Raw genomic sequence first — 13,360 nt, 5'->3', positions numbered from 1 at the left:
AAAATTGATACAGGGTTCAGATTTCAAGGGTCTTTCTTTGGATAAGATTCAGAAGTTTCTCAGTAATCATTGCTTGATAATCAACATCCATTTTGCAAAGTATAGATACTAGTGATTTCGTTTTTATAATTATTTCTGTAAATAATTTATATGGACTGATATGTGTCAGTGACTTAATTTAGAGTTATCCACACAAGAACTAATTTGTTTTTCATAGAGTAATACGTTTTAATGTAGTCATGTATTCAGTGCATTTTTAATTGAGTAGAACTTCTTTTCCCCCCCCCAGTGGAAGCATCAGTTCATAGCAGTAATGCACACTGTACAGATAAGACAATTGAAGCTGCTGAAGCCCTGCTTCATATGGAATCTCCTACCTGCTTAAGGGATTCAAGAAGTCCTGGTATGTGACTTGTTCTTTTTCATATTAAACACGTCACATCACTTCGCATATCTACAGTGGGTTTTTTTCTTAAATACGCGGGGATTATCGTTGTTCTCAAGGTTTATTATTCATGAATACCCGTAGCAGCAGTAAATGATCTTTGTCAAAGTTCCCGAGTCTCACATACTTGATATACTTAATTTTTTTTTTATGATAAAGGATACAGAAAATGCCCACCATAGACAGATAAATGTTTGTTAAATTGCTATTTTTTTATGCCGTTATGTCTTATTTCCTTAACTCTGGGTAAATTTATAATTTTGTAGTAATTATATAACCTTTGTAGTCAGTCCTTAAGGGAGTGGCAGGTGGGGGTGGGGGAGTTGTGTCCCGTAACTACTTTTCTATCTTGTATTCAGTGGTAAGTAGGCAGTAGCTCCAGGGAACCTTCCATGGTGGAGAGAGGAGATAGCTTCCACCATTTCCTCATACTCTCTCTCAGGCTGAGAGTTTCCTTCTCTTTTGGTCTCTTTTTCCTTAAGAGTGCCTTTGAGAGCCATTTTGCCCTCTAATTTTAATGCCCGAGTGTTAATTTGACTTAATTCAATAATATTGGCCCTTCTTATTAGAGGGATTTATAATAACTACCAAGAACAAGTGTACTTTTCAATTAGAATAGGAATGCCATGTATTATTCAGTGATGTGAGAAGAAAATCAGGGCATATTGGTCAGTGTATTAATCCAGTTTTAGCACATGTGCTGCTGAAGCGAGCGCAGTCAATGTATTAGTCCACAGTAGTAGTATTAACTGTCTCTTATTTGAAATAGTAATGACATATCATGACTATTCAGGCACTTTGGAAGGAAGCTGGAGCAACACTGTTGTATCTAACAGAACACCAAATGGCAGTCTCTATGTACTGTTTTAGTGACCTAAGACATCAGGACTGTTATATTTGATAAAATTTTAGATATTGAAAGATGATATTCCTTGGGCTTTGATGAGCAGGTTTTTCTTTTCTTCATATTTTGAAATGATCTTGTAAGTGCTTTCTTTTCACTGGAGACACATAAGAATGTTTTTAATTGTATACCATGTGCATGTGTTACCTAGTTAGAGAATAATGGTGGGCAGTAGTGGGAAGGAAAGTGACTGTTAAAGAACTCACTATTATTCCATTATTTTATTTCCAAATGTTTTCCCAATTGTAAGAATAACTCAGAAGTCTTCTACAGTAAGCTTGAAAGTATGTAAAAATGTGAAGAAAGGGGGTGATTCCTCATGACCCCTACCTTACCTATGGGATTAACATTTTCCTTCAAGGTGATTTTCTTTGCATTTATTTCCTAACATACTTTAAACTGTATTACATGTTCAGCAAAGTAACTTCAGGCTCTTACCCTACTTTGATGAATTGTTAAATAAGCCTCACCTCTATTAAATACTGAATTGTCCACATGAGAAAAAGTACTAATGGGGGTGGGAAATTTTAATATTTCAACTTTTTTTTATAGTGGAAGTGTTTGTCCCTCCTTGTGTATCAACTCCAGAATTTATCCATGCTGCTATGAGGCCAGATGTCATTACAGAAACCGTAGTGGAGGTGTCAACTGAAGAATCTGAACCAATGGATACCTCTCCTATTCCTACATCACCAGATAGCCATGAACCAATGAAAAAGAAAAAAGGTAGAGTATATTTACAGATTTCCAGAAAAGTGGGTGAAATATCTTTCCCCCCATCGGGGGACTTAGGAAATATATGCTGTAGATTTATGATTGATGTTATCTTTACCTAGGTATTCTCAAAGTATCAATCAATTGAGATTTTAATTTTGTGTTAAGATGTTCATACTGTTTAAAGGAGTTAGTATTTGAGCTCTAAAGCAAGTTGCCTGCAAATAGAATTCTAACGAGTGTTGGACAAGCAGAAGGAAGATCAGAGAGATTCACTGCTTGTCTGCTTTCTGATCTTTTTAGGGTACTTGGTTATTTTTTTAAAAACATTTTATTTTTTAACTTTTTCTATTTTTCATCTTATCTTCCCACTCTTTTTGTGGGCTTTACAATAAAAAGCCCAATGCTGTTTTCTCCCCTGTACCTTCTGTCTTAATTAAAACACCCAAGGTCGCCAACAAGGACTTTTAAGTGGAATAAACTCACCAGTGGGTAAAGAGCATTTCATTTCCACTTACTGTTTGACTCCTGCTGAAACTTCTCCTCACTCGATCCTGAAGGGTGAGGCCGAAGGCCCCTCACACCTCCAACAGCACTAGGAGATGGGCAGCAAGTGGGTCCTTTTCCTGTCTGAATCAGAAGTAAAACTTGAAAGAAATAAAATTATGTATAAATGAGTACTCCTCTAATTCCACTGTCTTCTGTATCTTTATTTCACATGTTAGAAATCAAAGGCAAAAGTAAAAAAACTTGTGTTAGAAATAATGGTATTTTCTTTCATTTGTTAGAGGTATTTCAAATTGTGGTGGTGGTGTTGGGTCTGTGCTCGTTATTGTGAGGGACAGAGTGAAGAATAAGGTTTGAGTCTCTTCCCTCCTGTATTTTGTGAGATTACATGTATTTTGTGAGAGGTATGACCGAGAGAATTTTGAAGGAAGGATTACTTGCTGCTGTAAATGTTTAAAAAAAAAAAAAGGGCAAACATATTAATAGTCCTGTTTACCCACTTCCTCACTATCACCTTTGGCTGGTTGTATTTGATAGGAGCTATTAAAAAATATTTAGAAAAATCTAAAAATTATTTTTTTTAGGGGGTGGGGGACACACAGAGAGAGAATCTCAAGCAGGCTCCATGCCCGAGGCAGGCCTTGGTCTCAAGACTCTGAAATCAGGACCCTGGCCGAAATCCAGAGTTGGACACTTAGCTGAATGACCCATCCATGTGCCCCAGGAAATTTTTAGATTTAAAAGAAGATGAAATCAAGACCATAAAAAGCTGGGAACCAAAACCTCTAGATAAATAAATTGATCTGCCTATGTGGTCTGATATAAACCAGGAAATGATTTGCCAATTTAATATTAATTTTATTTATTTGAAAATAGATGATCTTAATGATCATTTAGAAATTATTTATAATGTACATATAAATATACATATATTATGTATTTATTTGTGCTTAAGTTCATTTGGGACATGCAAAGTTAGGTTACTTTTTAAACTTTTTATTTAAACTCAATTTTAGAGCTTCTGATATACTAATGTGTGTTGTGACTCTGCGAGAGAAGATAACATGCAGTGTTCTAAAGTCATTTGACTGTAGAACCTTGTTTCTTACTCATGAATAAACCAGATCTTAAGAAGTATGATTTAGGAAATACTGCTTTATATGAAAATAAATTAGGCCTTTTAGGGCTAACGTTTTGATGAAAGAAGTTGAAGGGTTTTTTTGTTCTTTTTTTTTTTTTTTTTTTGCTTGAGTCTTATCACTGATTGATTTATACTCTGTAAATTAAGAAATTAATTTCTGTTCTAATAAAGGAGACCAGAGAAACTTTCCATTTTTATTTTTGCCAAAGCACACTTCTTACTGATTAGTTACCATAATGAAATCCAAGAATATAATAGCTGTGTATTTTGAAATAGATTAAAACACTTTGATTTTTAGGTATTTATTTAGCTGTAAATACACTCGGCTAATGAAGAGCAGAGTGACATCAGAAATCCCAGATGTATGACAGTCACCAAATTAGTAATAATATACTCAATCTGCAAATTATAATAAACTCGACTATTCCCAGCCTTTCTGGAGGCTTCCCCTCGTCAGCCAGCATTCTTTTACCAGTGCTGAGGATTGAAAACAAGGCATTTTCAGCCTTATGCCTTCTTTGGTATAATTATAGCTTTTGCTTTTCCTTTCATTGTGGATGCTAGTCTGTCTGAGAGAACCTTACGGTAGAAGTGAAGAGAAGCGAAAGGAAGGGCACACTTGGGACGCCTACATGGCTTGGTGGTTGAGCATCTGCCTTGGGCTCAGGGCGTGATCCCGGCCGGGGTCCTGGGATCGAGTCCCACACATCGGGCTCCCCGCGAGGAGCCTGCTTCTCTGCCTCTCTCTGTGGGTCTCTCGTGAATAAGTCAAGTTTTATAAAAGGGCACACTTATTAAATATGGGAGATAATTTTTTTTATCCGTATAATGTACCTGCATATCAAGGTGGGGAAATTTGAACACTTATGCTTAAATTCTGGTGAATTGATTGGCTCAGAGCAGTTGAGTGTTTAAAATAATATTTTTTACTTTTCCTCGTTTGAGCTCAAAGGGCCTCGCAGATTATCAGATCCTCTGCAATAGGTAGGTAAAGCTTTTTCTAACAATCCTGTAGAACAGAAAAGAAAAAAGTTTTGTTCTAGAATTTGTTTCCCTTGCTATACATTATTGGAAGAGGTTTAGCAAATTGAGGCTCTGACCGAGTAAATAATAGGTTGGTAGCACCTGACTTGCCATATACACTGAAATTACTGCCAACTAACTGCTGTAATCTAAAATTACAGAAGTGCTTTTAATGCTCCTTTTAAATGCAACTTTTTGTATACACACTGAGCATATTAATCCACAAATTAGTGTCCAATTTCAGGAGTAATGTGTTATCAAAGAGTCTGCTAATCATGCTTCTATTATTTTTCCCGTTTTCAATGTGTGGTTTCAATCTTATTTTTTCAGTTGGCCGTAAACCAAAGACCCAGCAATCACCAATTTCCAATGGGTCTCCTGAGTTAGGTATAAAGAAGAAACCCAGAGAAGGAAAAGGTAATTTGGGGAGGGCTGTTTTGGAGGTTGAGATGATCGTTTTTTTTTCAGTTGACATTTTTTGCATTTGTAAGAAACTTTGTGAAGACCATTATTTCCAGTACATGTACAGGTGAAGTACTGTCTTTGGTAGTAGTAGTATCCTTAATCAGAGATATATATGAGCATTGCCTCGGGGAGCTTTTTCCCAGTTCCTACCCCACTGAGATTCTATAGCCATAGATATACACTGCAGGGGAATAAAAGGTAGTAGGCATTTGTGTTTGGAAAAGGCCATCTAACATGCAGTCTGGGGATGGCCGGGTGGCCCAGTGGTTGGAGCGTCTGCCTTTGGCCCTGGTTGTGATCCCTGGGCCCTGGGATCAAGTCCCACATGGGGCTCCCAAAGGGGAGCCTGTTTCTCCCTCTGCCTGCGTCTCTTGTGAATAAACAAAATCTTTGTAAATAAATAAATAAATAGATAGATAGATAGATAGCAGACTGATGCACAGCCTTCTTAAGAGCCATTGTTCTAAGAACAATGGGAGGTACATGTGTATAACAGCACTCCTCTTCACATAGAGCCACTTGGAATTGTAGGTTTATAACTAAGAGTGATTTCTAATACCTTATTTTTTCACTGATAGAAGTAATGCAAGAATTCTCAAGGCAAGTTGAATTCAGTCTCCTAGTCAACCAATTTCAGTCATACCGGGAATCAGAAAAAAAACCTTACCATATTTTGGCTTTAGAATTTATTTTATTTTCATTAAAATCAAATTAATGACAAGCCTCCCACATTCTGCACTCTTAATTTGTTAGATGATTTAAGGTAGTGTTTTAATCATGGTTTTAGGTATGTTCTGATAATCAGAATTTATCATTTCTGTGAATGTTTTTAGACTAATATTTAATAGATAGATTTTGGATTAATATATTCAGGTTTATTCTATCCTCAACAGATGGTCTTATATCTACTCTTAAATAATTAAATAAAAAATTAAATCTCTGGGGGAGAAAAAAAAAGTTCTATTAAGTCTATCGAGAAATTTAGAACAAAAAAAATACAGTTACATTTAACTGTTACTTATTCAGGAACTAATAAAATTCAACATAGGATAAATTTAGGATATTTTTCTGTCTTTGGTCATTTTACATTTCTAACATCTTAGGTTTTGTCTTTTATGTTGAAAACTTTAAAACTTGCATAATAGTATTAAATATTAGATAAACTGTAAGTCTGTAGTTATTTTATTGTGTTGCTTAACACTGGAGAAACATATTGTGATGAACTGTTTTTGCCAAAGTTTCAGTCTTGTATCATCAAACTTGAGGCGATTAAAAATTAAAAATCTAATAGGGGGCATCTGGCTGGTTCAGTCAGTAGAACATGCGACTCTTGATCATGAGGGTTGTAAGTTCAAGCCCCTTGTTGAGTATAGGAGTACTTAAAAATCTTAAGGAAAAAAGATCCAGTGTTTCTTCTGTAAAATATCAATCTAAATGCTGATAATGTTCTCCTTAAAATGAGATAGAGAACTTTGAGTTTTAACTTGAGGGTGGGAACTGGGGTGGAGTGAGTATCCAAAGAGAACCGGAGGAGTGTTGTTGAGGGTTTTTTTTTTTTTTTGTCTGTTTTTTTAAGATTCCATTTATTTGAGAGAGTGCAAGAGAGCACAAGCAGGGGGTGGGGAGTGGGCAGGGGGTGTTGGGAGAGGGAGAAGCAGGCTCCCTGCTGATGTGAAGCTCCATCCCAGGACTCTGGGATCACCACCTGAACGTAAAGGCAGATGCTTAACCGACTGAGCCACCACCCAGGCACCCTGGGGCCAAGTTTTAAATGCTTTTCTGTATCCTCTACTACACTTAAGCATATAGTGTATGATGAATAAGTATGTTATTTTGCAGAAATACCTCATTTTCAGATTTGGATAGTCATGTGATCAAATGTTATAGTTAGCATTTGATGAATGCTCGACTAGTTAAAGGAGTTGCTGTGTTACTTTAATGCTGAAGCACAAACGTATTTACTCAACTGTTCATATATATATATGATGAAATCCTAATATATATTGCTGGTCTGCATTGTGACCAGTAGAAAGAGATTAGCAATAAAAAAAAGAACCCGCCAATTTTTAGAGGTGGGAGGTCTCCGTGATAATCAAATCCAAATTAACTAGTAGTCCAGAGGGTAATGGAAAGCTGTTTAAAGAGTCATGGGTAATTTGTACTAATTTGTACGCTAGGCACTTCAGAGTTCCTGCATAATGGTGAATCAAAGAAAAATATGTTTTGGGGTACCTGGTTATCTCATTTGGTGGGGCATGTGACTCTTGATCTTGGGGTTCCAGCCCCATGTTGAGTGTGGAGATTACTTAAAACCTGAAAGAAAATTAAAATAGGTTTCTTTTAAAGACACTAGGACTGATGTCTACAAGTTTTGCAGATTTCACTGTGTATTGCTTGCCTTTTCAGCAAATAAGTGCTTTTTGATGAATTTTGATCATGGAATTGGGGCTTATATAACAAACATACTGGTGCAAATTTAATTCATGGTTTATATCTGTGTAAATTAATAGGATAAGGTGATGCATAATAGTACAAAATCCAGGACCTCTATTATATTAGTATCATAACTATTAGTGACTATAAATACTTGCTTTTTGTTGTTGTTGAGAGAGAGGACAAGTGGAGGTGGGGTGGGGGGTGGGGGGAGAATCTTAAGCAGGCTGCACACCCAGTGCAGAGCCTGACATGGGGCTTAATCTCAGAACTCTGAGGTCATGATCTGCAGAAAACAAGAGTTGGATGCTTAACTGAACTATCCAAGTGTCCCTGAATATTTGCTTTTAATTATATTAATGAATTTTTAACCAATGTCTTTTCATTTCTTCAAAGGAAACACAACCTATCTGTGGGAGTTTCTTTTAGATCTACTCCAGGATAAAAATACTTGTCCTCGGTATATTAAGTGGACCCAAAGAGAAAAAGGCATATTCAAGCTTGTGGATTCAAAGGCCGTCTCTAAACTTTGGGGAAAGCATAAGAACAAGCCAGATATGAACTATGAAACTATGGGACGAGCTCTGAGGTAGGAATACAAGGAAATGAATTTTTAAACAAAACCTACTTGCCTCTGTATTATCTATTAATTGTTTAATAGAAAAGCTCTGAAAACCTAACCTTTTTCTAACTTTGAATTTTGGGGGATATTCTAGAGGAGTTCTTGGACTTGGAGGTAGATGGAGATAAAGATTTTGGTCTAGATGTCTGAAATCTCAGCCATCATTGGAAAAATGTGTCTTAACACTTAGGACTGTTCCTTAAGAAGTTGGAAGGCCTTTAAGAAAATTAAACCCAGATGAAATAATAGTTTCCAATACAGCTTTTCAGTTCTTGTGGACTTATCTTAATAGGAAAATTTCTCTGAAGTTTTGTCAGTTTTTGAGAAACCCACAAAACTGCAGTGTAGATGGCTTCTAATTAGGGATGTTTGTAAATGGACACATAGTTTATAGGACAGTATTCACATGTCCCACAGATTTACCTGTTTATTTTTTTTTTTATTTTTTTTAGATTTACCTGTTTAAGCAGAGCTTAATTTTTCTATATAATGTCAGATTATTCTTATAACCTGTATAAATAGAGTTGAATTTTTGCTGATGCTGTAAGGTACAATAAAATATTCAGTATTTAGTTTGAATTATTTCCTTTAAGAAAGAGAACTTTTTAGCTACTTTATAAAGCTAAAGTTTTAAAGGACCTTTGGTACCAGGTTCCACCTGCATTCCTAGCCAGATTCTTAGCCTTTTAAACAACCCAGCCAATAAGAGCTCCTTCTCATCTCTAACAGGAATAAGCGAATGTTTCTACATGGTGGTTTTTTTTTTTTTTTTTTTTTGGGCGGTGTGTGTAAAATATAATACACTAGATTCATTTAGTACTGTCTCCATTACAGGTATTATTACCAAAGGGGTATTCTTGCAAAGGTCGAAGGACAGAGGCTTGTCTATCAGTTCAAGGATATGCCCAAAAACATAGTGGTCATAGATGATGACAAAAGTGAAACTTGTAATGAAGATTTAGCAGCAGCTACTGATGAAAAGTCATTAGAACGAGTATCACTGTCTGCAGAGAGTCTCCTGAAAGCAGCTTCTGTTCGTGGTGGCAAAAACTCATCTCTAAACTGCTCCAGAGCAGAGAAAGGTGTAGCTAGAGTTGTGAATATCACTTCCCCTGGTCATGATACTCCATCCAGGTGTCCTACTACCACCGCATCTGTGTCAGCAACAACAGCTCCAAGGTCAGTGAAGGAAACTACTTGTGTTTATTTCTTAGCAAGTTCTTTAGCAAAAAACGATTATGTTCCTTTTTTACCGTTAGCAGTGTAAGAATCTACTGTCGTCAAGACTTTGAAAAGTGCTTGATCTTTTAAATGTATTTTATTTTGTTAAAGTAGAGGTCTCAACTAACTTGAATTGGTTTTTTATGGTTTTACAGATGGAACTTAATATGGGCAGCATTTTAAAAATATATTTCATTTCATTTTTCATGAAAATATATTTCATATATCTCATATTCTAAATGGTCATATACCTGTAAAATTTGGGAACATTCCTTCTGTACATTAGATTTGCATCATCTTTTTGCTCAAAAAACCTATTGTTTAACATTAAATCCACTTTTTTGAATCTACCAGGACAGTTCGTGTGGCAATGCAAGTACCTGTTGTAATGACATCGTTGGGTCAGAAAATCTCGACTGTGGCAGTTCAGTCAGTTAATGCAGGTGCACCATTGATAACCAGCACTAGTCCCACAACAGCAACCTCTCCAAAGGTAGTTATTCAGACAATCCCTACTGTGATGCCAGCCTCTTCTGAAAATGGAGACAAAATCACCATGCAGCCTGCCAAAATTATCACCATCCCAGCTACACAACTTGCACAGTGTCAACTGCAGACAAAGTCCAATCTGACTGGGTCAGGAAGCATTAACATTGTCGGAACCCCGCTGGCTGTGAGAGCACTTACCCCTGTTTCAATAGCCCACGGTACACCTGTAATGAGACTCTCAGTGCCTACCCAGCAGGCATCTGGCCAGACTCCCCCGCGAGTTATCAGTGCGGTCATAAAAGGGCCAGAGGTAAAATCAGAAGCGGTGGCAAAAAAGCAAGAACATGACGTGAAAACTTTGCAGCTGGTACAAGAAGAAAAACCGGCAGATGGAAATAAGACAGTGACCCACGTAGTGGTTGTCAGTGCGCCTTCAGCTATTGCCCTTCCTGTAACTATGAAAACGGAAGGACTGGTGACATGTGAGAAATGAAAGAGCAGCTCTGCCGTGGGCTTTAGACTGTTAGTGGGAGTACTAACATAAATGTTCCCAAGGGAGGTCATCAAGAAAAGTCAAAAGACTTTAAAACATTTTTAATGCATATAAGAAAACAATCAGACTTACTGGAAATAAATTACCTATCCCATGTTTCAGTGGGAAATGAACGTACATACGGAGATGCTGACAGAAAACTGCCTCTTACAGTAGTAGGAAACAACTGAATCCTGTCGAGGAGGAGGAGGAGGATTGAAAGGGACCAAGCAACTCACTACAATAGCAAGTTACACTAAGACTTGGAACACTAACATTCTGTAAGAGGTTCTATAGTTTTCAGCGGGGAGGGGTTGGGATGGGTGATCTCGTTGTTACATATAGCAATTTTTGATGCATTTTATATGCATACCAGCAATTATTACTGTGTTCACACAGAACTCACTTAACTGGTGCTATGTGAAGACTGCTAATATAGGTATTTTAGAATGTGAATTGAAAATGGATCCAAAAGCTTTTCAGAAAGAGGATAGCAAAAAAAGATCTAGTGCGATTTTTTTTTATATCATATAGCTTAAGCTGATTTAAAACAAAGGCCTTAGACTAATTTTCAGTTTTCTTTATTGAAATAAGCTAATGGCTTGTTTGTGTAAAGCTTTTTTATTAAAAGAAAAAATTTAAAAATCTTGTACCTAGCACAGTATTGTTATAGAATTTACATGTAACATTTTATATGGTAGTTTTAAGTCTGTCAGTTTCTTAATTGTGGACAAATTAACAGTTGGCTCTGGCCTTTTGCTGTAACCTGCCTGTGTCACTCACTTAGCCCTGGCATCTGTGCAGACATATCAGTTTCAGTTCTTCTGTCACTTGGACGTTCAGGCTCAGCATGAATTTTTGTCAGGTAGCTCTAATACCTGGTGTTTTTGTTTGTTTTTTGTTTTCCTTCCTTCCCTTTTTTTTTTTTTTTTTAGTTGAAGTTTAAGAGGGAAAGTACCAGTGTTCAGATTTGAACTATAATAGTTTGTATATTCAACATTTGAAGTATATTCTATTTTGTTGTACTCTTGTTTCAAAGTGTATTCAAGTAGGTTTTCTGAAATATAGAAACGAAATTTATGTTGTGTTTTGGTCTCTGGTATTTATAACAATACTCAAAAGTAGTATAGAGACACCGTTTTAGTTAAGAAGCCTTATTTCTCCTTCCCTACTGTGTGAAGAAATTTTCCTTGTTTTGTTCCATTACATCAATATCTGGCAAATATTTGCATGTTGCCACTTATTTTCTATCATGAACTATACTGTTCTATTTACCATAATGAGCTTATTATTTTAATGTTGGCCACACTTAAAGAATCTGTATTTCAAATCAGACCAGTTACTCCTCAACCAGACCTCTGGAGGGTTAAGAAGATCAAGTAATACCCTAGCCCTTTTACAAACTTAGCAAATGGAGGTACCGGAGGGATTACACGAACTTCCTAATTTCACACCAAATTAGGGCCTGTGACTCTACATCTTAATGCTCTTTCTACTACAAAGAAAAGTTGTCTATTTTTACATCTTTTAGAAATTAAATAAACTGATACTTAATGTTTTGTGGCCTTCAGTTGTGCATTTGATCAGATACTAATACTTAGGTCGACAGAGATTTTTTTATGACAGCACCCTCTGTACTTGTCTTTTCCATAAACATACCTGATGGTACTTTTCAATAAAAGCTCAAAGAAAAACTCCATTCTTATCCCATTTGGGAATTAAGCTCAAATTCTACCTACTTTTAAAACATTTCCTAAATATTTATTTCAGTTTTCTCTTCTCTAGTCCTCCTGTCTCCCATATTTTTAGAGGGCAAAGAGTAAATAGCTTACACCATACCTACACCTCTCCCCAAATGCTGACCGGACTGAACGCTCAGACGTGTCCTGGTTTTGGTAACACATCTGCTAAGAATCTAAGTCCGTTGCCGTGGAGGACAGCTAACGGGACTCAATACTGTGTGAATAATGCCCATCCGCAATGTATTTCTAGTCGGTTCTAACTGGGGTAGGTTATCTCCACCTCTCTTCCTAGACATTTTTCTGTCTCTTTAAGTACACCTGAGGTCTAAATTTGGAAACAGATGTAAACAGTACGTACGGATCGGAGTATTTCTGCGGATTATCAGTGGTAAGGCTTTTGGTCTTAACCCGTCCAAACTGTAAACCACTGTAGCTTACATTTGCTTTTTGTCCAGTATCTTAGAGAACTAAAAACAGTAGCTTGATGCCACTATGTATTCCAGCCTCACTTAGGGCCTTTGAACCATCACCAGCAGTCTGTTCGTTTATTCCCTAGGTCTTCTTCCAGCAACAGCTCCGGCCTTACCGCCGGCCTTACCCAAATGACCGGTCACGAGCTGTGAACTCCCCCCACTTCTGGACCCTTTGCCCTAAGAGCATCTACTCACTCTGGCATCCATCCTTACCCACCTGTTTCAGGAAGGAGGCAGGCGTGTCTTCCTCCTGTACTCAGCCTTTCCTCTCCCTTTCACACCTTCTTGGTCTCCTTGTTCCAACAAGTTTTATAGCTATTACTCTCTCTTCAGGTAGCTGAATCCTGGCTCAGGGAAACAGTTCTCATTAAAGCCCAACAATCCAGTAGTAAAATCAAACAGACGCTTCATTTTTTTATGTGATCTTGTGTGTCAGCCTACTTCTTAAAAATCCTTTGGTTTTCCACGACATCCTCCTCCTGGTTTACTTCAGTCGTCTGAGTCTGCTTTGCTCTCCCCTTCAGCTTCCCATTTAGCGTTAATGCTTTGCAAGATTCTGTCTGTGGGTCTCTTCAGAGAGTACTTGCAAGAATTAAATGGATATATTGAGGACTTAGAGCCAGTGCCTGGCATATAGCAAGCACTCAAA

At 37.1% G+C, this 13,360-nt stretch overlaps 1 protein-coding gene across 15 annotated transcripts in view; it reads left to right on the top strand.

Moving 5' to 3' along the window:
- Nucleotides 1-11,576, top strand: part of ELF2 (E74 like ETS transcription factor 2) — a 95,649-nt gene extending 84,073 nt beyond the window's left edge. For 8 of the 15 annotated variants that reach the window (XM_041758736.1, XM_041758737.1, XM_041758739.1 and 5 more), the window contains 7 exons: nt 290-403; nt 1,902-2,075; nt 4,657-4,695; nt 5,065-5,151; nt 8,029-8,221; nt 9,089-9,433; nt 9,830-11,576. In XM_041758736.1, coding sequence (XP_041614670.1) covers nt 290-403; nt 1,902-2,075; nt 4,657-4,695; nt 5,065-5,151; nt 8,029-8,221; nt 9,089-9,433; nt 9,830-10,457 — 1,580 coding nt within the window. In that variant the 3' untranslated portion in view covers nt 10,458-11,576. The remainder of the gene's footprint in view (nt 1-289; nt 404-1,901; nt 2,076-4,656; nt 4,696-5,064; nt 5,152-8,028; nt 8,222-9,088; nt 9,434-9,829) is intronic. The other 7 variants (XM_041758741.1, XM_041758745.1, XM_041758752.1 and 4 more) reach the window with 3 other exon arrangements.
- The last annotated feature ends 1,784 nt before the right edge of the window (nt 11,577-13,360 follow it).

The sequence above is a fragment of the Vulpes lagopus genome, chromosome 6 (genome assembly GCF_018345385.1).
Source record: "Vulpes lagopus strain Blue_001 chromosome 6, ASM1834538v1, whole genome shotgun sequence".
In the NCBI taxonomy this organism is placed as follows: domain Eukaryota; kingdom Metazoa; phylum Chordata; class Mammalia; order Carnivora; family Canidae; genus Vulpes; species Vulpes lagopus.
Note: the sequence above shows the minus strand (reverse complement) of the source record. Positions and strands in the feature narration are given on the sequence as shown.